This window comes from Apis florea, unplaced genomic scaffold, assembly GCF_048593485.1.
Source record: "Apis florea isolate Af1SG1 unplaced genomic scaffold, ASM4859348v1 contig_3587_pilon, whole genome shotgun sequence".
In the NCBI taxonomy this organism is placed as follows: domain Eukaryota; kingdom Metazoa; phylum Arthropoda; class Insecta; order Hymenoptera; family Apidae; genus Apis; species Apis florea.
The window spans coordinates 830272-855678 of NW_028256789.1; the positions used below are offsets into that span (position 1 = coordinate 830272).

Below are 25407 nucleotides of genomic sequence, written 5' to 3' on the forward strand. Positions count from 1 at the left end.
GTGAGATTTAATTTCATTGATGTTGATATATGAAATTACATCGTTTCTCCAAAGTTTGAATTTTCGATCGAGAAGAGGGAATATTATCCGTCAAATTTTGTTCCGTCTTTGTATGGTTAGTTATCAAGTGGATTAAGGATTAAATTTATAAATCGCGTATATAAAATGTTAATATTATTTGTCACAATCGATATATCGATATATCGTGTACGAGAATTAAACGGAATATTAGATGGAAATATAAATTAAATAGAATTTCAAAATTTCGAGAGAATAAAATACGAAAAGTGTCGAGAAATAAAGAATTTTGTTTTGTTCTTCTTTCTTGAATTGAAATTCTTTTTTTTAAAATAATCGAATAATTTTTATACAAAGTATAAAAATTGGTATGAAAATAGCGAAAAAATCTACGATTTAAAACACACGATTCTTCCGATTAAGTAGAAATTCAAGTTTTAATCGAGTCAAGCTTTAAATCGAATTAACCCAAAGTAAGTTCTTGCGCTGGATCAGCATAAATTGAGCATAGATAGAAATCGTGGATTAAATAACGTGTACGAAATGAAATCTTGTTGACGTGGATATAGATCCAGTTCGCGGGTTATTAAATACGTGAGAAGTATCGAAAGCGCGGTATCGAAGAAAATATATCGAAATCAACGAAACCTTTCCCCGATTTATACAGTGCATGTTAAGGATTCGTGATTTTAATTCATCATTAATGAATGAATCATTAATAGAAGATTCACTATCATTCATTATTGATTCACTTGAATCAATCCGATGGCTTTAGATACTTATATCGATATTCATTTATTTATAAGTATTCAAGAGTATTATTTTATTGAAGATCGAGTTAAAAAATTTTTTACTTTTTTTTTTTATCAAAGGAATTTTTAAATTCTATTGGAATATATTGTAATTGGCGACACGGAACGACGATACGACCGCACGGAACGACGGCTGAATCGCGATTGATTCTAAATTTTATTTATATTAGAAAGGGCGTTTAAATCGAACGATCGAAATTTATAAATATACTCGCGTCGAATATTACTTTATTTCTACTTTATGTAGGAAAAAATTATTAAAAATTATTTCTTGAATTAAAATTTATAGTTTATCGAATTTTTATAATATTTTTTTCATGTATATATTCCGGAATCGCAAAATTTAAAATGCATAAATTTTTATTTTATCTTTTATACACGTATTTAGCATTGTTTAACACTTTTTCTTAGCAAATTTTTACAAATAAAAAACATGTGTATTAATTGTAAATATTTTATAATTAAATTTGATGCATTCCGGAAGAATTTACAGGCTACTATAAATTAAGAAGAAAATATGTAATTGAAAGAGATTTTAATGACACGGTTTCCTTTATTTTCTGAGTGTGTTTTATTAAAAATACACACGTATTTTTAACATATTTTTTTCTATAAATATTAATTGAATAATTAAACGCATTTATGCATGAAAACTTGCAAACATAAAGATTAAATAGAAGATTAATTAACGAAACATTTTCCACATATACCGGTAGAATCGAAAATTCGTAAATCTCGTTCATTGATTAAATATCGATCCGTTCGTTTCAGATACGTGATACGTAAGAGCATGGAGCACTTTTCTCTTCGCGATTTAAAAGAGAGAAAGAGAGAGAAAAAAAAAAGAAACGAATGACATCGTGAAAAATGAAGCTTTATCATACGCGATAACACCTAGTTTAACACGGAATCCGCTCTCTTATCGCGAAGTCATAAAGATGATCAAACTAGCCGTTGATACGCTCATCGTGGTTTCGATGATCGGCCTAGCGTAACGTTGCAAAGCTTGACTTCCATCCTCTCCTCTCTTTCTCTCTCGTATCTATGTCGAGGCGAATTAGCGATGCTCTGGATAACGTCTATATACCTTATATCGTATATTCCCCTTGGCGATGACGCAAATACACGTCTGCCATCGTGTTAGCGTAAACATTGCCAAGTCCTCCGCACGGGGACCGCATCGTGTGTGCATCGATCAACGTGAAGGAGCAATCTGTCCTCGTGAAATTTTCCACGAAAGTTTCGAAAAACTGGCCCTCACTGGTTCAACTGGCTCGTCGTTAGGCTTCATTGTTGGGAGAAAGGAGAAAAAAATTTGGTTAAATTTGCGCCGAGTAATTGATTTACCGTCTCAATTATACGGATATTTGGAAGCTGAAATTTAACGAATATTGAATGTATATGTATAATATTCCGTGTATATATATATATAAAATATATCCCTCGATTTGTTCTTGGATATTGTATTGTGAAAGGATTATTTGAATAATTACTAATGATACGTGGAATAGGATTTAAATAAAAAAAAAATTTATAAAATTATTTAGATCAATACATAACAGATTATTAAATTATTAAATTTGGTATCGGTTCACGAATTTTATAGTTGGATAAAATTTTTGTTTTCTTGTAAAAATACAGTGATAAAAAAATAGCATTAGTATTGTACGAAAAATGCAATTAAATATTATTGGAAAGAAATATTATTTATATATTAGTCATAAAACAGCATATATAAAAAGTATATAAAAGTTTATTAATAATATTCTATACATATTATATATTATATATTAATAGCACGATTATTATCAATAATCTATGAAATAATGTCTAGTGTTTATAGTGGAAGTAGAGCGGCGTTCGATGTGAACGAATATGTGTTTACGAATTTGGATTATCGGTTTTAACCTTCGAGGCGATTCCCAATATTTCTCGGTAACCTTTCTAGTTGAAACCAGTTTTAAAATCAGTCGTCATTCGGATTTCGCTTCGAGCGGTCGTGTCGTCGCTGCGTGTCGCTAATTACAATGGATTTTCGCGTGTCCGAGTTTAATATCTCGTTACACATTTCCATATCTGCATTCAACATCTCAATTCCTGTTATTCGACAACTTTATATCGGGTGAGTTTCATTAACAATTAAATAATCTTGCGTATTTGCGATGCGTTAACAAATTGCAAACCGAATATTACCGGTTGTTATATGATTATCATCGAGACAATCGCGGAGTTACACGAAACACGGTCAAAAGTTGTCCCCACCTCTCGGCTGCCTCTCGGTCCAACGATTAAATTTACGTTTTATATGAAACACGCGTAGTTTAATTAAATTTTGTCGAACATACGTACGATTGGTTTGCAAACGATATATTTTAACGTTTAATTAGTATATCGTGCGGAGTCAGCGGTCGAAATTACATTCTTCTGGGAGCTAATTTCCTGGGCCGGGGCGATACCGGTACCAATAGCGCAATACCCACCTTGCTGAACTTGATAATTACCATAGCCTGATTAATCGTCGGCCGCTAATCGAGTAATAATTTGACTAATGACGATCGCACGGCAACAACGTAGTATGAATAATTTGACGATACGAATAATCACCCTATGTGTATGAATAATACATGACAAATTAATCCCCAAAACTAACAGGGAGCCAGGCGGTGCAATTTTCAACCCTGTCCTACGCCCTCCTATCAATTTTCCAGGGATCAGTCTCTCTATCAACCTTGTGAAATGTATCGCGCATAATATATATATATATATATATATATATATATATATATATATATATATATATACGAGGGAGGAGGATACGACGTGAAAACAAAAAGGAAAATATGAAAAGAGGATAGGGAAAAAATGGGAATAGGGAAGGAGGAAGGAGAGAGGAGAATAGATTAAAAAAAGAAATGAGAGTGGAGGGGAGGGGGAAAAAGAAAATAACAGGAAAGATCGAAGCGTGCTACTAATTAAAATGCAAATGGCCGCATTTTATTAACGTCGAGAGTGGCGGACGCGTCGTAAGTAATGTCACGGTTTTACGGGGCGAGTATTAGCATGGCTTTTACCTCGGCTGATTATCTCGATAGATCCATTTGTCTCGATTAACATGTCCTGTTAATTCGATCAGCCGGAATTCCATTTCCTGTTAATACCTTTCTATCACCCCGTGATCGTCCTGTGATCGCAATCAAAGAGGGGGAGGGAAGGGTTCGTCGCTCCTGACGTGGCCGATTATTATGCTCGCCTCGTTCGACCCCCCTTCCCTCCTCCCTCCCCCCCCCGCCCCGTCTCCCTCGTTTTCTCTCTTTGTAACCGGCGAAGACGAACGAGGAAGAGGGGATTTTCGTGTTCCGTTGCACGCGCGTGAATGTTTGAGTTGTGCAATTTGCCGGACCTCGCTTCAAATTCATGGTATTCTTTTGTCCCGCGTAATTGGGTCAAGCGCTTCGTAAATATTTGCCCCGACATACCGGTTTAGTTGCGGACAAATATCCTTTCGGTTTGGATCCAATTGGGCGCAAGGCTTCGTAAAACTCGGGGGATCGACTCGATCGAGTAGATCGACGGGGCGGGAAGATTCGTCTCGACGAAATCAGGAATCTTGCTTTCGAACAAGATTCGTGAAAAATTCCTTGAAAAAGTCGCACTTGTCTCACTTAGTTAAATAAAGTTTCGCGGGGAATGGTATGTGATGAATGGTTGTTTTTACTTTTCTCTCTCTTTTTTTTTTATTCTATTCCCTTTTTTTTCCTTTTTTTTTTTTTCACAATCTTCCTTTCGAGAACGGGTTCAACAGCGCTGAGCGAAGCGGCTAAGGCTGACAGTGGAAAATATAACGCGGAAGCGTGCCGCGGAATATTTTATATCAGATGAAAATGTTTCATCACTGGCACGGTTTGGTTTCTACCGCCGTGTGTATTCCTGTATTTTGAACGCGTAATCCCGTGCTACTAGGCGCGTATTAAAACTGGGGAACGAGGGAGAGGGGGGGAGGAGGGGCGATGAGTTTAAATAATTAACCCTGGCCCGGCTGTCATTTCATTTTTTATCGCGCTGCATGAGTTGAATAAGTGATATCTCGTTACGATTTACTAGTCGAACGGAGAAATAATCCGCGTACAACGGTGGCCGAATAATTCGAAATGCTTGCCCGACTACAACAACGTATAATTTTTTCCTTTATCGATGTAATTATTGCCAATTGTTTCACGACATGAAAGAGAAACGAAAAAAAAAAAAAAGAAAGAAAAGAAAAGAAAAAACGAAAGATAAATCGATAGATAGGGATCGATCGACTATCTGGCACGCGACGCAAGGGAGACGTGGAGCAAACGCTCCCCCTCCCCCCTTTAATTTAATCGTGGATCAAGGGCGTATTGCGTCGCAATGTTTAAATGAGCAAATCTTGCAGGACAAGCGAGATCGTTCCTGCTTGGCAGTGGATTTTGCAACAGACGTGGCCGGATACGGGGCCTCTGCATGGATAATAAACGACTTTCGGTAGTTCAACGGACTGCGTTTCAGCTTTCGTATTTTGAGAAGCTGAACGTTGTCCGGTCAACCACCGCTCCCCTCGCGCGTCTATCCTCCACCTCTTTCCCTTTCCTACCTTGGTTTCATGTGCCACGCGCTCCCTGCAACTACGACTTCCGCTCGTAACTTGTACCTCTCTATTTTGTGCCGCAGGATATCATAGCTCACGGGCCAGGAATGATGTTCCACATCGTAAACCTCATCGTGATGGTACTGATGCCGATGGTGGTCATCCACGTGAAGGATTCCGGATTCAGTCTGTGTAAGCGCCATTTTACGTATCATTTCATTCGACGCGATCCTCGATTCCGTATATATATATATACAGTGTAGCTCGAAACGGGTATCGCGCGTGTACGATGGCGACCTATCGAAATGAAATATTGGGGAAGGGAGGGAGGGGGATGTACGAGGTAGCGACGATGTCTTCGCGTGGCGTAACGACGTTTCTGGTTTCTGGATAAGATGATATAAAGACTATTTCGGAATGGAAATTATTTCTTGAAGCGTTGATTTTAAATTGCAGAATTAAATCGTGCCGATTTAACAGGTATTTTCTTTCGTTTCAGTATGTTTCGTTTTATTTTGAGTTTGAGCGATAATACGAATTTTTCCCCCCTCTAACGAAATTAGAAACGAAATTAATCGCAAATATCGCGAAATTTTTGTAACTTTTTTCTCAACGCTTTTCGACGTTGTATTAAAATTTAAATTGTTCTTTAAACGGTTTTTGATCCGACTACTTCTCGCGTACTTTTCTTAACCTTAACAAAAGAAACGAGGTAACAAGGTATAGAGATGGCGAATTTAGTAGGGGGAAGAAGGCAAGTGTTTCACAAGCGAATATTATATACTTCTAGCCACGTGTGGGAAATTTCTAAGTCCATTTACGAGTGCATAGCTCGTATGGTTACGGACGAACAATTTTGAATTATTCTGTCTGCGCGAGTTCCAAAAATGCAAAAGCTTAGGGAATCGGGGGACGTACAAAGGAAGGAATGTCGAATCGAAACTTTCAGCTTTAATGAAACTTTATAGCATTCCGTGAATTTCGAGCATCGTTTCTCTTTTCGCGCGATATTGGTGTCCGTTCAGCTGTTTAATTATCGAAACGCTACCGTATATACGACGTTAGTGTTGCATCATGTCGTTTAACTCGTTACAAAAGTTACGCAAAAGAATGCTATTTAAATCGAATAGCTGTCCGCTTTTCGAATGTCTTTCTCTCTCTTTCTCTTTTTCCTTTCGTTCTTCCTTTCCTCCCTTTCTTCCTTCCTTCCTTCCTCTCCTTCCTTCCTTTCTTTCTTTCTTTCTTTCTTTCTTTTTTAATTCTCTTTAATCTCGATCGATGTAAAACGAATCCAGTGTCTCGCCTGTCGCCGTTTACCATTTTCACTCGGTCGCAGCAATCGCCGATATTACGTCGATTAACGAGATATTACATGGGTGATTCGCGCTCATTAACGCGATATTTTTAATTTTCGGCCGATTTTGATTAGTCGTTTTTACCTTCGGTTCTGGCGCCGGCACGATGCTTCGATTCTCGTTACGCGACGAGGCGGCGGTTGTAGCGGGGTATCAAAAATTCTATTTAAATGCAATACGCACGGTGATCCGTGAGATGTGACGGTCGAGTGTCATCGTGCACACGAATGCAATTACACAGGGGAGGCAACGATTGATCTACGACTCGATCGATTGTTCGATTATGCCGGTGAAGTTTGAAGTTTAAATTAGCAGGAAAACAAAATTTCATTTGTTCGGCGGATTACAGTTCAATCATGATATTTTTATATCCCCCGAATACACTTTGAAAATATTTTTTTGAAAAATAATTCTAGTCTCCCCCGAAATATGATATATTTTGATCAAATTTTCTTTTTTTATCAACTTCTTTTGTTATTAATCCATTATTTAAATTTCGTTTATTTGTCGGATTTGCAGTTCAATCACGATATTTTTATGTTCCCATCAAATATACGTCGCAAATATTTTTCAAAAGTAATTCTATCCTCCAAAATATAACGTTTTAAAATCAAATTTTTAGACGAGCTTCTTTCCTTCGTTAATCTTTTATTATTATTTAAATCTCATTATTATTATTATCATTATTATTATTATTATTACATCTTTGAAAAATAATTTCATCGAAGAAATATATGAATATAATAATTTTACGAAAGATCAAATTTTTTTAGACGACTCCTTCTCTATCTTTATTATATCTTTTATTATTTAACTTATTAAACTCGATTTCTTTACCGGCTCATTCGTTCAATCGTAATTATTTATTCGTACGATCCATGAATATTTCCAAGAGATAGTCCTCTCGTCAAAACATTTTATTTTTGATCGAATTCCTTTTAATTAAATTCTTGGAAATAGTCGAAGGATCTGGTTCCGGTCGACAATTAAATTCGCGCTGTTTACCATCTCGAGGTTCTTGCGCGTATATATATATATCCAACCTGTAGCTTGTAGAACCCAAACAAATAATTAAAGTCGGCGAGAAAAATCGCGGTAAAAAAGTTTCTCGCCGATCTAGTTGCCTGCCTGCCTGGGGGGGTTGCGAATCTCAATTAAAAGAGATTTCATTGGGACGTCTTTGGGGCGAGAACGATCGAAGAAAAGCAATTAAAGAGTAAACGCATCGAAGAATCTATGGAAAGGGAGGGGATTCTAATTAAAAGAATTTCAAATTAAAACATCTTTGGCAATGCCAACGCGCGCCCGATATCGAATCCTTCCGATTTCCCCGATCTTCGACGAATTCGGATTCTTCTTCTTCTTCTTTTTTCCCCTTTCGAAAGAAGACGACGTATCGTCATAAAAGATCGCTTCTAAAGTTTCCTTCGGAAAGGGGGACAGATGTTTCGCGTTGATTAAAGGATGGCGGATTAAAACTAACGAGAGAGGCATAATAATAATAAGAAGAAAGTTGCTTCCGGGGAATTTTTTCGCGGATTCGTGGCCGAGGTTTTACGATGTCCTCCCAGTTATTCTTTCCTTGACCGAGTCGACCGAGTTTATTGCGGATCTTTTATCGCGGGAAACTTCTCTTCTCTTCCTCCTCCTCTTTCCGTTGCGTGAGGATAAATCAAGAAAGTTTGATTTAAATGTTTCTCTGAAACCAGGAGAAAATTTTTATTATTATTATACCCATCGTATACTCCTCGATAGAAAAATAAACAATGATCGCAGCAGCTCGATAGAAGAAAGATTTTCAGAAGAAAGAGAAAAATTTTCCGATGGAAGTTTTACGCGTGGACATTTATTATTATTATTATTATTTTTTCGAAGAAGGAAAAGTCGGTCGGTAGATTTCGATTCGCGACTGTTGGAAACAACGGGTGAAACGGAAAAGAAGGAGGGATACACGATAGATAGAACCGGGGAGAAAAGTCGTGTTGTCGTCGACACGCGTGGAGATTCATACGTCAACCAAGTCGGTACATCCGGTTTGTGTTTTAAGCGCTTCTTAAAAGTTGCGAAGTCTGTGCCTAAAGGTGGTGGTACGCGAAGTGGTTGCGCGCAAGAGAGAAGGAGAGATGCGGCCTCCTCTTCCTTTCTCCGAGGTTGTTCTCGTCGAGATCCTCGACCCCCGACTCGACACGCGAAACGACTCACGGTATGCGCGCGAGAGCGCGTGTTCCGCGAGAAAGGAAAAAAAGAGGGAAAAGAGAAAAAGAAAGGAGAAGAAAAGGAAGGAGGGAAAAAATGCGACCAGCGTAGACACGAGCTCCTCCTCCTCTCCTCGTCGAGAAGCTCCGGTTCTTTGCGCGCTGCGTTTCAAAGCAGTTTTGTCTTTTGATTGGCGGCGTGAAAGGACGCGAGGCAACCTCCTCCTCCTCCTCCTCCCCGAGCCTCGTCGTCGTAATTATCGACGAGCGGTTTTATTCGAGAGCTCTCTTTGCCGGAATTAAAGACGTCAATGCCCGCCACTTAGCGTCGTCCCGGGGAAAAAGCGCGGACAGCCTTTCACTCGGGTGTAAATTTAATGAAACGGAGCTTCCATTTGTCGCGAGCCGCCACTCTGAAATTGCATAAAGGGCCCGAGTGATTTTTCTTCCGACACCGTAGTAAAGTAACTCGCCACCGATTCGAGCCGATTGAAAGGTAGTTAATGGAAAACTCGAATGGATCGATCTCGTTAACGACCCTCCCCTTCGGTGGAATTATTTTCGACGAGCGAAAATGGACGTTATATATCGTATCTGTTTCCGCGGGGGAGGGAAGAGGATCGACAATTTTATCACTCGTTGTATTTGAAACAAACGGAATTTCCATTATGCGCGAGCGGTAAACACTGGTTTAACGTACGCGATGACGGGGGAATATAATTTGCTCCCAAACAGGGCGCGATTGAATAAACGATAAAGGCCGAGGATCTTGAGGACACGTTGATATCATCAGAGAGAATCGTCTGCCGGCGCGTGATTCCCCTCCTGTTCTTTGGAGATGCGGCGGTACCATTAAAGTCAGAAGCAGAGAGGGAAAGAGAGAGAGAGAAGGGTGGCGCGGCCGGTACAAGGGCGGATCGGGTATTCGACCGCGTCGAATATCGAGCGTCGCTTCTCCCCCTCTTCGTATCGAGTTTTTCAGCGAACGAATTGTCCAATCGTTTGTCTCGTTCGAGGTAATTACCGCTTTTACGCCGCGTCCCTTTGCCAGAGGCGATCGCCGCGGCGGAGATCGGATTCGGATCGGGAGCAGCTTCGAAAACGGCCGACCACGGATCGACGATTTAATTTTCACGCTCGTGCAACTCGTCGATCTCGCATTTCCCTGTGGCCAAGTTTGAGGGAGAAAGTCGGATCGTGAAAGGCGAATGCTACGAGACACCAGAGGATGAAAATGGGGCTGGACAAAGCAAGGATCGAAACGCGACGAGGGAAGGGGGGAATGGTCGTAATTACGCGGCCAGGAAAATATCGACGAGCGGTACCCGAATTCCGTTCTGTCCGTCTCCTCTCTTTTTTTCGAATTACGGAACAACGCGACACCCAGTAGAAACGTGACACGAAGCTATCGACCTACGGCCTCCTCCTCCTCCTCCTCTCTTTTCCTCTCTTTTCCTCTCTTTTCTTCTCTCTCTCTCTCTCTCTCTCTCTCTCTCTCTCTCCTTCCGGCTCGCTTTTGGCCGACCGACCCCTTTTACCCTCTCCCCCCGCCTCCTCCCTCCTCTCTTACCTTTCTCTCTGTTTCACCTCTCGCGTCTTTGTCCCTCCCGGCGTATCCATTGCGGCGTAGCTGCCGCCCGCCCGCAAATGCAATAAAAGGTGTCGAGTGTTTACTCGCACTGTTAAGTGGTACTCGTCGGTATCATATTGTCGCAGGACAAGTATTCTCGTCTTCGCGGCGTGATTGGACGCCCGACACCTCGCTCTCCGACGAGTGACTGGAATTTTTCGTGATTTTTTTTTCTTTTTTTTTGTTTTATTTCAACGATGAAGAGGGAAAGAGGGGATGGAGGTAAAAAAGGGAGGGAGAAAGAAAAAGGGGGGCATAACAAATGCGCATCGATTTGTAATGAATCGTTTCGCGATGAATCGCGATTTCATTAGGATTTAATTAGGCCGGTGAGAGGGATACGTGTTTATCGAGACACGGTCGAATGTTTCGCGTAAAAACGATGTTGCCGCTCGTGCGATCGCATTATCGACCGCGCCTTCAATATTGCGGCCTACGTTTTTAAACCTGCCGTCCATTTTAATTGCGGTGAATTATCGGCCGGATGCGACAAATGTTTGAACACGCGTGGTGAAGATAAATATTTATTCGAAAAATCCTTCCCGTCCCATCAAATTATTTGCATTCGAAATTGCGCGATTAAATTCCGGGGAATTATTAAGTTTGAAAAATATGCGATCTCTAGAAAAAGCGATCTCTCTCTCTCTCTCTCTCTCTCTCCTGTTATATAGAAACGATAATACTACGCCGGCGTAGTAACATATTTCATGGAATCACCATTCTTTCTCGCGTGTCCTTCCAGTTACAAATACCTTCGTCTTACGCCGCGTTCGTCTTTCGCCCCAAAACATCGTTTCTATAAAATGCCGGATAGTCGATATTCCGCCGAGAGAACGAACGAGAGCATCGCTTTTCACGCGTTCCATCGATCTAAGATCTTATTTTTCTCGTGGATATCGTGGATGGATTCCGCGTCGGGACCGGAAAACTTTTCCCTTTATCGCCAATAAACAATAATCGTTCTCAACGTTGTTGTCCATTCGCGGTAGGGGAAGGAGGGGGTGGGGGAAAGAAGGAATATTTTCTATTTATCTCGAATCCTCAACCTTCTTCGTCGGAAACATGTTTCTCTCGTTTTATTATTATACTCGTATTATACGCGATATAATAATTTTCCTCCTCAAACCCTTTTCGATTTCACCGCCGACCCATAAATCCGGGGGTCCGAAGGGTGCAGCACTTTGCACGCACTCTGCGTTTCGATATGGCCGGCGTAAAGTTGTAACGAGCACCCTCGAGCACAGCGCGAGCACCCTTGAACCGTAAAATCCGAACGCGCGGGTGGAAACGTAATAACGCGCGTGTATGTACGTATGAAATAAAGAGGCGAGAGAGGCTTTCTCCGCGAATCGAGGATATCGCCGCGTCTCTCCGCCTCAAGCAAGGAAATTTAATCGTTCTCGGTGTCTAACGTCGTGCGTAGCGCGACGTGACACGTTAAAGACGGAGGAGCAAACGGCCGCGCGACATATTTCACGATCGTGCCGTGAATAACACGTTCCTCTTTTCTCGTTTAGCCCAGCTCCTATGCGCTGTTTTACAGTTTCCATGTTCCATGAGGAATGCAGCCGGGATGAATATTGGGTGTGAATAACGTAGGCGTGCTCTGAAAGTCGAAGGAATTCCCCCTTCCCTCCTTTTTTTTTGAGAGAGAGAGAGAGATCGCTTTGAGGATAGAATAACGGATGACGAAGCGAATCGTTTGATTAAATAAAGGGACGAAGAAGTTTTCGCCGGAAGATGGCGTGCAAGATCGTTTTTTGCTCGAGATGCGCTTCAAATTTCGAGGAGCGGTGTAATTTGATCCAAAAAGAGAGAGAGAGAGAGAGAGTGAATGTTATGCGTAATGGAAATAATTACTTTCTCGAGAGGACGGTGTTGAAGAATTTCTAATATGAATCCCACTCTTTCCTTAATATAGAAGCGTTAAATATTTTATCACGCGGGAATTAAGGTTAAAAGTGATTCTTGCGGGACGGTGTTATACTTTAAACGTTTCCGTGGAAACGGAGCGGATTCCTCGGAAATTAACCAAAATCGCGTGTATTTAAATAACTTGAATAACGCGTTTCCCCGTCCTATGTGAATCTAAATGATCCAGCTCAACTGATGATCCTCAGCTTGAACGAATGAAATTTAAAAGAACGCCGAGTTTCGAAGTTGAAGTTGATCGAGAAGATTTTATAATCTTTGGAGTTTCACCTCGTCACACGGACGCCGATAACTGTGACGCATCACGGATTCCGGGATGGAAAATGGGGCGAGCTAAACGGGCCGCCATTCACGATAGATGTTCTCGTTTGCTCAACTAGATCCTGGTGGATTACGCCACGATAACGAAGCAGTTATTCCGCTTGTTCCGCTCTCCCTGCTCCAAAGGGATGGAGATGGGGGAGGGACGGCGGAGGGAGGAATTAGTCGACGGTCCGCGATTTGTTATTCAAAATTCGCGGAAAGGCGCCCACCTGGCCACATATCCGGCTGCGTTCGAACGTAATTTCCGTTCCAGCTAAAGCTTCCACCTCCCAGTTTGTAAGCTTGTAAACGTTTTAGCGCAGAATCCGGCCTCGATGGTGTTAGAGAGAGAGAGAGAGAGAGAGAGAGCCATTCATGATTCAAAGGGCGCGCGAATCCCCGCTGCGGAAATGCGAAGTCGTGCCGCCGCTAAACTGGATAAATTTCGAAGACGAGCACGATGGACACGATGGTAATAGAACGAATGTTGATCGTAAATATTGGAACGGGTTAATGAAGGGAAATCGGTTGGGGGGGGGGGGTTAACAGTTCGTTAACGAGAAGAAATCGGGACGGGGTGGAGGAAGGGTGGAATGTTTGGAAAATTATGCCAAGTTCCGTTTTCTTGGCCCGCTATTTACAGACGAATCTCCATCTTCTCTCCATCCCCTCTATGCGGAACGTACAAACACACTGATTGCCTCTTACATTCCACCCAAGCCTCTCGACCGTTCCTGGCGCGAGTCTCGGTCGAGATCCTAAATCTGATCCAGCGTTTCCTTTGTTCCAACCCTATCCTATTCGTTCCTGCCTAAACCAACAGTGGCTGCTCCGCTCCCTTCTCTCTCTCTCTCTCTCTCTCTCTCTCTCTCGCTTCTCTCCCCACCCCTCTCATTCGAAACCCTCCGAGAGGTAGACCGAGAGGCCGATGTCTGGACGCGTGATTTGTAATTCTTGAGGAACTCATCCCGCATAATTTGTAATTCCAAAGAACAGCGAAATGGTTCCACGATAGAATGGGAGGATGGAAAAGGAGGATGGAGGGGGAAGGAAGAAATCTCGACGCGATCGGAACCGAGCAGAAGAATCTGACTTAAACAGAGTCGGAGGTGGAAAAGAAGAAAAAAGGAGGGGGAAAGGAAGAAAAAGGGAGAGAAAAGACGAAAGCAGAAGGACGAAGGCACGATGAATCGAGCTCGAACTCGAACACCTCGAAACCGTCAGCCCTTATAAGCAGCCAATTTCGTTGACTTCAAACGAGGACGGAACTCGTTGTAGCGTGAAACGCGGCCGAGCCAGGCGAAAGAAGACGCGGATGGTCGAGCATCGAGCAAAGAACTCGTAGTAGTAGGGCTCGTCCTCGTGTGCGTGCTCGATTCGCTTTCACGCCGCACGCCGATCCACGGTGTGCGCGAGAATTCCATGCATAACCTCGGCGAGGTTGTAGAGCGGAGGGGGAGGGAGGAAGGAAGGAAGGAAGGAAGGAGATGCCGAGAGAGGGTGGGTGGAAACCGACTGGAGTCTAGCCAGCCGGCGTTGGGCCTCCCCCCCCCCCCTAACTAGCTCGTGGCACCCGAATGCACAAAGGCGACCGTTGGTGTGCCGTTTACACCGGATAATCCGCGCGAAATTAGGATGGTAAATTGATTTCCGCGCGAGTAATGCGACGAGCGAGGTCACGGTTCTGAGCGGAGAGCGTATCGCTGAGGGATGTCGCGAGTTACAGGTCGGAAGTGGCTGACTTGATACCGGCAGCCTTTGTGGATACGGGAGCCAGGTTGGTTGAACCTTGAAGATGGGTGGATGGGCAGACTTGGCCTCTAACCGGGGGAGAGAATATATACTTGGCGAGATGTAACAAGGATACGAGAGAGAGGGAGAGGGCTTTGTAAGGGCGTTGTGCTTTCCTAGCCGAAATATTAACGGTCCTTACGGCGATACTGTCCTGTGACGATTTGCTGTTTCAACGCTGTTCCACGTCTTTGACGTAGCGCGTCTTTGGACACGTTTTTGGAAGTTAGGACAGCACGAGAGGACGCGTATAGAGCGTGATGTAATGCGATTTTGTAATCTTGAAAGAAACGATATTCCACTTTGCGATCCTGTGCTCGCTCGAGGACTTTCTCTGCCCTCTTTCTCGCTTCCATCCATCACGGTTACATTGCATTAGCAATTAAGGAAATCATTATTTTGAAAGTAGCGGAGTTAGGAGTAAAATTGGAGGCTTTGTTGATTTAAAATTTAATTTTTCATCGGATTATTTCAAAAGCCACTCATCGATCCTCGAGCGGGAGAAGCAAGAAGTTGAGCACCGCGAATTTTCGAGCACGGATTTCCCGAGATCGGGCTTTCTTCCCGCAAACGTTCGAGTTAGTCGCATAGAGATGACAGCGCAAGTGTCTCGCAGGAGGATATCCTGAATTTCCAAAGGGATTCGGCTAGCCAGGAATCCGACCGTGTTCTCCACCGTCTCCAGGAGCAGACGTATCTACGCGCATATCGGGATTAAACTCGCAAGGGAGGAGCTAAATGCGGTCACCGCTGCGAATCCATCTTTGATCGACCTTTTTGCGACGACGATTTAATCCGATACATTTTTAACGTGTTGCCTCCGTTTCGCGATACCCCGCTTGAAAGATTCATCGAAACTCCATCTCTCTGCCCTCGCGTCGCTGAAAACAAACTCCTCGAGACGGAAAGGTGGTGGATCGCTTAGTACCCCTCCCCTCTTTTGGCGCTCGGGGAATCGGCTTCGTTGCTACAACAACGACAAGCTAAGATGTTTAGCTCCCTCTCGCCGAGCCACGGCGTCGAATTTAAGACGAAATCGATACTTTCGAGGACGATTCGACGATTGAGCTTGTGGGGTCGGAGGATCGAGCGCGCGCGCGCGAGAGAGAGAGAGAGAGAGCTCTGTCGCGTTGCCGATCCGTGCGAGAGGATGCTTGAAATTTAATTCGAATTCGCACGGTCGAGTCTGGTGCATATCGCGTCGATCGCGTCGATCCCAACTTCTTTAAATCGGGAACAGGAAGGGGAAGAACAACTATCGGATCTACAAAAATCTGGAGGAAAAGTTTGAAAACCTTGTTTAAATGCGAGGAAAGAAATGATGGTTGGAAGAGGAGGCTCGTTCGAGTAGCCTGGAAAACGGAGCTGGTTTTTGTACAGTTTAGTTAAGAAAGTGGAAGAAAAAGGATCGGATCTCGAAATGTTCTGATCCGCGTTTCGGACGCAAACCGGGTATCCTTTCACGAAACGAACATTTTTAAACGAGTTTCTCCGTTGAGTTCTCTTCTCATGAAAAAAAAAAAAAAAAAAAAAAAAGAAAAAGAAAAAGAAAAAAGAAAAAAGAAAAGAAAAAGAAGAGGGAATAAAAACATAAGAAGAAGAACACAATGGGCCCTTGGATGGCCCGTAAATGGTACGTCATCCTATCCAGGCCATAAACGCGTGAAAACAAACGTGGCGCGGCAGCCACGCGATCGAGATAGTCGTGCGTGAAACGAATGCACGCAGCTTGCCAAGTTCCGGCTTCACGCACGGTAACTCCGCGAGGTGATTACAAGCTCGAGCCAAGTGGAGGCCGTGCCAGGATCGGAAAATGTTCGGTGGAAGGAAGTTTGGAAACGGAGCAGGGAATGGAGGGAGGAGGGAATCGCGAGGACATAAGTAGGGAATTACGCGTGCCGGTTGAATTACGGCCGAGCGATCGATCACGAACCACGATCGTGCAAAAGGCACGTACTTCCGGCAGAACGGAGTTCCCCCCGGCTAAATTTATCACGATGAACATTCTTGAAGAATAAAGACAGCTACCCCCCGTCCTTTTTGCCTCGCTCGGACAGGTATCGTGGCGCGAAAAAAGTTCGCGTTTTTCGAGAAGTCCGTTCCGTTTGATCGATGTTGGATCGACTTGTCCTCGTTTCGAATTCGTTTCCTTTGGAAACGGATGGAATCTTATTCCATCCAAGCTTTTTATAATTTTTCGCTCTAATTATGGTTAACAAGGAGATTGAAGTTGAGGGAATTTAACATTCGGTCGAAAATTCGATCGAAGTTTTTGAGGGAAAAAAAAAAAAAAAAGAAAATGAATTAGTCGATCGAATTTTATGATATAAATCGTGACCGGCACAGATTTGGGAATATTTATAAAGATACAATCGTTCGTTTAGACGATTTTTTTTTCCCCTTTGTACACGTGTTTGTACACGTTGAACGATCGATCTGTGGAAATATATCGTGGCGATATCTTATCTGTACGCGCGATCTGTTAATTGTTTCGATCGGTGTGCATCGATGCTTGAAACAATGATCTCTTAAAATTAATAGGAAGAGCGTTTCGCAAGTTACCCTCGCCGCGATACGGGGAGGTTTCGTCGGAGGAAATTCGATATCGGCGATTCAGGGCGTCGATATCGCGGAATCGGTATAACTGGTCGTGCTATTGTCGCACTGTGCACGTGTGCGCGCGCGCGCGTGTGTATGTCCTCGGTATATATTCCATCGGGGCGCATTCGAGCGATGATATTGACACGACGCACTCGTGTCATCCTATAATTGCACGAAATGTGGCGTCGTTCCGCTGGATAATTATTCTTCGAACCGGTTAATAGAAACTTTTCACGTTTTGTTACAGTCCGACGAATTTTGACGATTCGTCCCTGTTTCCTTTTCGTAATTATCGCGCACACACCTCGCAGAAATTCGTTTATAATTTCTGTATGTACTCTTTTGGTTTAGTAAACGTAAAATCTAAAATAGAATGTCGAATACTTGCTTAATTAGCGTAGGGAATAGTTGTTGGATCGTTGGTTTATTAATTCTGGATGTATTAAAGTGATTTATTTAGTGAAAAAAATTATTCAGCGAAATAATATCGAATGATAATACAAAAATGACAAACTGGTCTAAAAACACGTTTCTTTTTTAACATTTCAAGTTCTGGGTTTCGTCGATAATTGTAGAGTTAGTCGAACGAACGTGAAAAATATCACGACGATCACGCTCGATGCTCTAATGAAAAGAGAACTAAACGTGACACGTAACGTACGAAAAAAAAAAAAAGAACAAGGAAAAAAAGGAAAAATAATGTTGTCGTTCTTTGTTTCGGGTTAAAATAAAAGGAAACAATTGCGCGTCGTTCTTCCTGACGTGCATATTCACGGTTGCGCCGTGTCTTTCATCCGTGAAACACCTTTGACATTTTTATTCCGAACATTGCGGATTTTTATGAAATCGTAATTTCGAGGGTTTATTCGATTCACTCCCGTATGCACGGTTGGATAAAAAGTTTCTCCGTAAAACACGTTGAAAGAATAAATTCCAGCCTCGATGGATGGAGTAAGAAAGTGGCGAGAATAAAAATAGCATCGGAATACATATCTCTTCTCAAAGTCAATCTTTTCTCTCTCTCCATCCCTCCCTCCCTCCCTCCCTCCCCGATTTTCACTGTTCATCAAGCGTGTCTTTCCCAAATTTAACTATTTTAACGTCGCGCACAAGCACGATCTCTTGGTGCTTCGCTTCCCTCTCAATTTGTATTTTTCTCATTAAAAAGTAAAAATATTCGGTCGTTACATATTTTTTTGTACGTAACTCTGGAGCAAAACTGGATCGGGCATCGCTTCATCGAAATTCAGCGGATACGTATCGCGGAAATTTTAACGATGAGCGTCGTCGTCGTCGTCGTCTTACTCACGAATTCTGGCTGGATAGCGGGCGGGCGAATACGTGGAATTGGAAACGTAGTCGCCGTTTCTGATTACGATCGCGAGTCGAGGATATACCGTCGTATCATCCGTCTCTCTCTCTCTCTCTCCTCTTTCCAGATTTCGCTTCCCCCAACTTTTTCTCTTTCTTCCTTTCGCCCACCCCCCTTCCTTTCTCGCTCGATTATTTCATTAAACATTCTCGATTCATATACACGTTGTCATCGTTAAATGCAAGCTGCACGCGAGGCGGAACAATATTGCACCCGTGCTGCGACATTGTTCCGCGAAATCGCAGTTACGTTTACCCTTTTTAATGCCTTCGATGAAACGATTAATCGCGGAATTGCCGCTCGATTTTACGAATCCTTATCGTTCCTCGAGCTCGCGCTCTACGTGTCCATCCGCGTAACTGCGTTAACAACGATCGAGAGGGATCGAGAGACCGATCGTCGGATCAAATATTTGGAATATAAAATCGTTCCTGAAATTTGTATTTTAATTAATTGTTTGGCCCACTTGTTTGGCGAACGTGTATCAATTTAATATGCATGAGTTCTCGAATTTCAGGGTGGAATATAGGGGTGGGGGAGGAGGAGAAGGAACAGGAAAAATGAAAAGGGACAGGATCTCGTGTAAATTCGCGTGTCTAGATTACAAAGAGACATGGAACAATTACGAAAGTACAAAAGCAATTTCGTTTTTTATCCGGTTTCGCGTAGGCGATGCGTGCAACGCTCGTATCTGTGGAAATATTGAAGAGGTTGTGCCACGCGATCTGACCAGCAACGAAATTCCTATCGTCGCGACGTATGGCGGCGACTTTCTTTCACGTTCCACCTTGACTATCAACCGCCATTAACGGGGTTAATAGAATTTATGTCTCGAATCTCTCGACGCTTCATTGCTCTCTGATGAATTGTGTCGAAGAAGAAATTGATAGAAAAAGAAGAGGAAAAAAATTAACTGTCCAATGAAATATCGGGTCACGTTTGATATGGAAACGTTATTGGTCGAGAACACACATTGGTCGAGAATTCACGTAGGAAATTATCTATCCCATCTCCTCCTCTCTTCACTTTTTCACTCGATAATTAATAAAATTTAATTTACGGGTCGCGAAATTTAAAATTTCGAAACTTATAAGTTGCGATCGTAAAGATTTTTAATATTTTTATTCGAACGCGATTACATTGCGCGACAATAAACCTTATAATTCTTACTTTGCTTAGAATACGAAGCGATCACAGGATATTTACTTTACTTTAATGAAAAAAAAAAAAAAAAAAAGAAAAAAGGAAGATAAACCGTTAATAAAAGCGATTGAAAATGGAAGGTTGAATTAATAATTGGCTCCGTCCAATAACCTGTTGACACGGGTCGTCGTCGCAATAACGTAGCTAGGAAGCGATCGTCACGTTTTATTCCATGGAAGGGAGCGCTACGCTATCCGTCCCGCAGATACGTAAGAGGCGAAGAGAAGTTGAACCTATATAAAAGATGAAGAAACTAAGTCGACCTATGGTACGATCGTGTTTCAAAGGAAAGGGGGACATTCTCGATGACACGTTTCCTGAGCGAGGGTGAAAGAGTCTCTTCCGTTCGAGGCGGCACGCGGAAATGGATCCTGATCAAAATGCATCAGTCTGCTTTTTCTGCTATCGCTGCGATCGAAAGAAAGAGCGAGAGAAAAGGTAGAGACGGGAAATGGATGGAGAGAGATCGCTGTAGAATCGGCGCGCTACGATGGGAGGAGGGAAAGGGTGGTTGAAATCGAGAGGAGGAGGAGAAGAGGAAGGAGTCGAAATGGGATGGCGAAGATCGGGAGTTGCGGATCTCGAAGTGTACGTCGTGCGACAATGGGGGAGGGGTCCGAGGTGAAAACTGGCAATTCCTCAGCTCGACGAGCGACTAAAGAAAATGGAGAAACTATTTTCAGTGGTGGAACTTCCGCTATTGTTGCACGCTAAGGCTGCACAATGCAACCCTCTTGGTCGCTTCGTTCGTTGAACGGTAGTACTCGGTGCTCGTTGCGGGGAAATCGGTAGAATAATTCTATACGTTAACAGAGGGGAAATTTTTTGTTCATTTTTCCCCTTCCTGTTTGTTTTTTTCTCTTTCTTTCTTTCTTTCTTTCTTTCTTTCTCTCTCGTTTTTTTTAATCCCCCTTCTCTACAGGTTGACGCCATTGTCGTAGATGAAATATGACGGTTTCTTGAAAAATTTTTGGAAAATTGTTTGCCACCGAAACGATATATCTTCCCGGGTTTATCTCTCTCGCGGACAGCTGAATTGTAAAGTGGAGTAATAAAATCATCGATACGAATTCGAAAGAACGTGTTTGCATATAAATAGTCTTGCTCTGTCTTCGTTGTTGCCGGCCTTTATAACTGTCCATTGTTCCATTGTCAATAGTTTCGTGCATTGGAAATGGGAGAGGGAAGAGAAATATATATATATATAGGATGTTCCAAAAATGTGAGAACATCGATTAACTGGAAATTCCTGAAATAATTTAAGCAACATTTCCCTTTACAGAAACTTTCGTCACAAGTTTGTTAACGAGGTTACAACTTTATTAACAAAAAAACATTGACCGATCACGAAACGCGTAGACTAGTCGAGCCGCGACGGTAGCGTTGGGTATGTGCCACGGATCGAACAAGTCCAAACGATACGTGTCGAAGAAAGTCGAAAAAAAAAATTACATCAAATTACGGTGTTCATCGAGTCTTCATGAATAAATTATGTTTATTCAAGCTTACTCGAAATGAACAACGTTAAAAGTATGGTGTAAAAAGTCGATTGTAAAACAAACGAACAATAAATAATACATATTTGAAGGAAGAGGAGAATGATTAGGAGAAAAGGAATTGATAAACGAAAAGAGGAGAAGGAGAATGATAAAGAAGAGAAAGAGATATTAAAGAAAAGTGACGACAAAGATATTTATTAATGATCCTGAGTAACGTATAATTCGATATATAATTTTTTCGATATTTTATTACATCTATTTATATACTCTCTTCGACACGTGTTTGCACTTGTTCGTGCTTTGCTGGCGACACGTAGCCAACACTAGCGGCTCGCGGTTTGACTAAATCTATGCGCTCTCCGTGATTGGCTAGTCTTTTTTTCTGTTAATAACTCCTTTAACAAAGCTGTAACGAAAGTTTTTGCAAAAGGGAAACGTTACTTGAAATTAGCACAGGAATATTCAATCAGCCGATATTCCCACGATATTTTTCGTCATCCTGTTTGCATAGGCAAGCGATAGAAAGTTTTCCATTCGGTTAATCGAACGATTTATCCGGCCGTTTTGTTTCGTAATATCGTCGAGTGTCTAGCTATGATGTAATTCCATCGATGAAAAATGTACACAAGCGTATCCAGCGTATCGTTCCGTATAAATCTTTGCCGCGCGACAGCGCGCCTTATACACAGGTCCAACACACAGACAAATTGTCACGACTTAATTGCGGCCTGCTCGTATATCGTGGCCGAGCACGAAAAACCTACAAGCTTGTCTCTTCGGCGTAATGTTTCGTGCAAGAACGGTGATTTCAATCGACGTAAATCGGCTCCACTATATATTTCAAACGCCGCCAAATATGTTTTCCACTGCTTAAGAAACAATTAAGATATTAGCTCGGCCGGCTGTTGAAAAATTGCGGACTTTGGAGGGTGAAAAAAAAAAAAAAAAAAAATACTCGCGAAATGAAAGCAGGAAGGGAATAGGAGAGAAATAAGAGCCACGGTAGAATTATTTGTATTATTATTATTATTATTATATCCGTTTCTGTTGTTGGCTTTGTTAAAATCATTTGTAAGGAAACTTTTGTACGTAAATGGGGAAGTTCTTTTTTTCACGATGTAGAAAAGTTTCTTTTATCGAGATGGTTATAAAGATTTTTTTTTTTTTTGACCCTGGTATAATTTGCCTGGTATATATCATTATTTATGATAAATTCATATTATCAGGAAATTACGAAATTAATAATAATTTTGGTTCGGTTAATTTATCTAACAATCTTTTCCATCGTGAAATATTTTATTATATATTTCTTTCTTTTTTTCTTCCCTTCTTTTTCTTTTTCGAAGGCGGCAATAGAATTGAATATATAAGTATCAAAAAATATATATATAGTAGAAACAGGCGTGAAAAGATTCGCGGGATAAAATTTTTCTCAGACGAGGTGTTCAAATTTTCGAATTTCCGTCACCACCGCGTCGGTATTTACCTCGTCTCGTCTCCGGCAATTCGTCCGGATCGGTGTCGAAATCGCGTAAGAGGCATGCACACGCATAAACGCGGTGCGAAGCCCACGGCAAGATAGATTCGTTTCACCGTGCACGGTGTCAAACTGCGAGCCTGTGTACGCGTTGTCACGGCATTTGGCAATTATCTTGCCTCGTGCACACCTATATAACACCCGTGTACATGCATTATATGCCCCGCGGGTGTTACTCGCGCGAGCGATAATCTCGAAACGTGTATAAGCGACAAACAGGGATTGGGATAGCACCCCACTCCAGATATACCCCGTCACGCGAAATTATTCACAACAGCAAGCTTTCCCCTTCTTTTCCAGTTCTTCCCTTTCTTCGAATCCCCGAATTTCTATCCTTCTCTCTCTCTCTCTCTCTCCTTTTTCCCTCCCTCGATCGCGATCCATTCACTTGTTCCATCGCTCCATCGATCGATCTCCTACGAAATTACGTAGGAAACGGGGGTAATTTTAAATTCTGCCCGTTTGACGGGGATAGCGCGATAAACGGGTAAATCGTGGAAGGAAGATTGATCCGTGAGGGCCAACCCGTGACAATGGTAATTTCCCGAGAGCCGAGGGGAAATTAATATTTATATCCTTCTGATGGGTTTTTAATGGAGTCGAAAGAAAGGGGGAGAGGGAATCTCGAACTCGAACGGGATAAACAAGGGAATCTGTGGAAAAGTTTCGTACGTTTTAGACCAGTTATCAAGGGGGGGTGGGGGAGAGATTACGCTCGAGGGTAACGAAGAAGCACCTGGTCGGTTCCCTTAATGCTTGGAAGGCGGAACTCGTTCAACGTCATTAACAAGGGAGAGTCGTTTTCCCCGTCAAAAGAAATCGTAGGGGCGAGTGACGCCACTTAAACGCGTGGTTTCCGCACAGGAATCCGAGAATCTCTCTCTAATTAGCACCTTGGCCGGGTTTCCAGGCGACGATTCCACCGTCCAAGGAAATATTTCTCGCGCGAGGGACGAGCAAAAAAAAAAGATATATATATATGTGTGTGTGTGTGCCAGGCAGAGAACATTTTCCTACGATCGTTCTGGAATCACTCGTTTGAACTCGTGGTCGACAAATTCACGCGTATTTCGTGGAAATAATAATTTGGTGGCTCTTTGTGGAATCGTTGTACGCGTAGATCGTTCATTAATGGGGGGCGATAATATCGGCCGATTATACTTGTTACAAGCTTTCTCGTTTCCTCATTATCGCGAGCTTTATCCGCGGCGTGGCTTGCGCGAATCGAGACCGAATTCGATGCATTAATTATCATTCTTTCGAATAATTTAAATCGTGGATCGTTGAACCGTCGTCGCGGGGATAGCTCGTGTTTATCGCCGCAGGGGTTGGGAATGAATTTACGTTGAACGAGGACGGCGTGGAAGCTGATCAGAAAGTTCAGCTGAGAAAATTCCCGAGGAGAAAGAGTTCGTGGAAATTGTAAATGTTACGAACGAGCTGTCTAGATATTCCCTTTACTTTCGTTTGTTTGATTTAAAAGATTGTTCGAAAGGACGGAAAAGCGGATGTTGTTGAGATCTGTTTCTTTTTTTTTTTTTTTGTTTTTTGTTTCAATTCCGAGAGTTGCCCACGAGAATTTGGAATTTTAGATTTCTTTTTAGATTTCTCCTCCTTGATATTTCTCGTCGCGCGAATGTGAATTGAACTTTTTGAGCTTAAAAAGGTTGAAAATTGAAATTGGAGAAACATTATTATGCAATTAAAAATCTTGGAAAAGGGAGGTATATATAACAACATTTAATAACAAGTCCAGCGATATGATACGAGGGGAAAAAAAAAAAAAAAAAAAAGGAAAAAGAAATGAATTGCCGTATCGTTATATCTCAAAGTGGGCATGTTTCACGGTTATTTTATTCCAGCTACTTAGCTCTCATCTGCGATGCGAGAACTCGATATTCCGTTCAACGAGTTGCTCGTTTAATTTCTCGAGTAATTGAGGTGGTAGGAACGAAGTTGATCCTATTACGTTCACAGCGCCGTTTATCGAACGAAACAACCTCTCGTCCGCTATGTGAAGAATTAAAGAAACAAGGTTCGTCTAGCCGCGAGCAAAAGTTTATGAATCCACCAATTAAACATTTATTCGTGGCCGACGTTTTGCTCGCGGTCTTATTTCATCCGGGTGAACGCACCTCCGTTATTTACATGCAAATAAAACCTTAATTCGAATAAATATTTATTAAAACAGTTGCCCTTCGCGATGAATACTGGCCAACCCTGTCCACAAAGAGGGGGGGAGGATTGAAAGTTTCGCAAAAACTCCAATCAAAATACGTTCATAAGGATAAATTAACGAAAACGAGAAAAATAAACGAAACGATTAATTTATTCTTTTATAGAATACATTAATCCTTTGGAATTCACTCGAATGGCATCACGTGGATTCAGACGGCGACATTTATTTATTTATTATTTTTAATAATATTTTTAATAATATATTGCCGAATAGCTTAGATTTTTCTTATCTCAAATTATTCGTTTCAAAAGTTTTTTGAGTTTTGTAAGCATAGAATGATCGATTCGAGTGAAGATGAGTTCGATATTCCG

General features: G+C 42.1%; 1 protein-coding gene across 3 annotated transcripts in view; it reads left to right on the forward strand.

The window, feature by feature from the left end:
- Nucleotides 1–25407, forward strand: part of mdy (diacylglycerol O-acyltransferase) — a 92185-nt gene that overhangs the window by 33235 nt on the left and 33543 nt on the right. For all 3 annotated transcript variants that reach the window (XM_086914399.1, XM_086914400.1, XM_086914401.1), the window contains exon 5: nucleotides 5523–5631. In XM_086914399.1, coding sequence (XP_086770525.1) covers nucleotides 5523–5631 — 109 coding nt within the window. The remainder of the gene's footprint in view (nucleotides 1–5522; nucleotides 5632–25407) is intronic.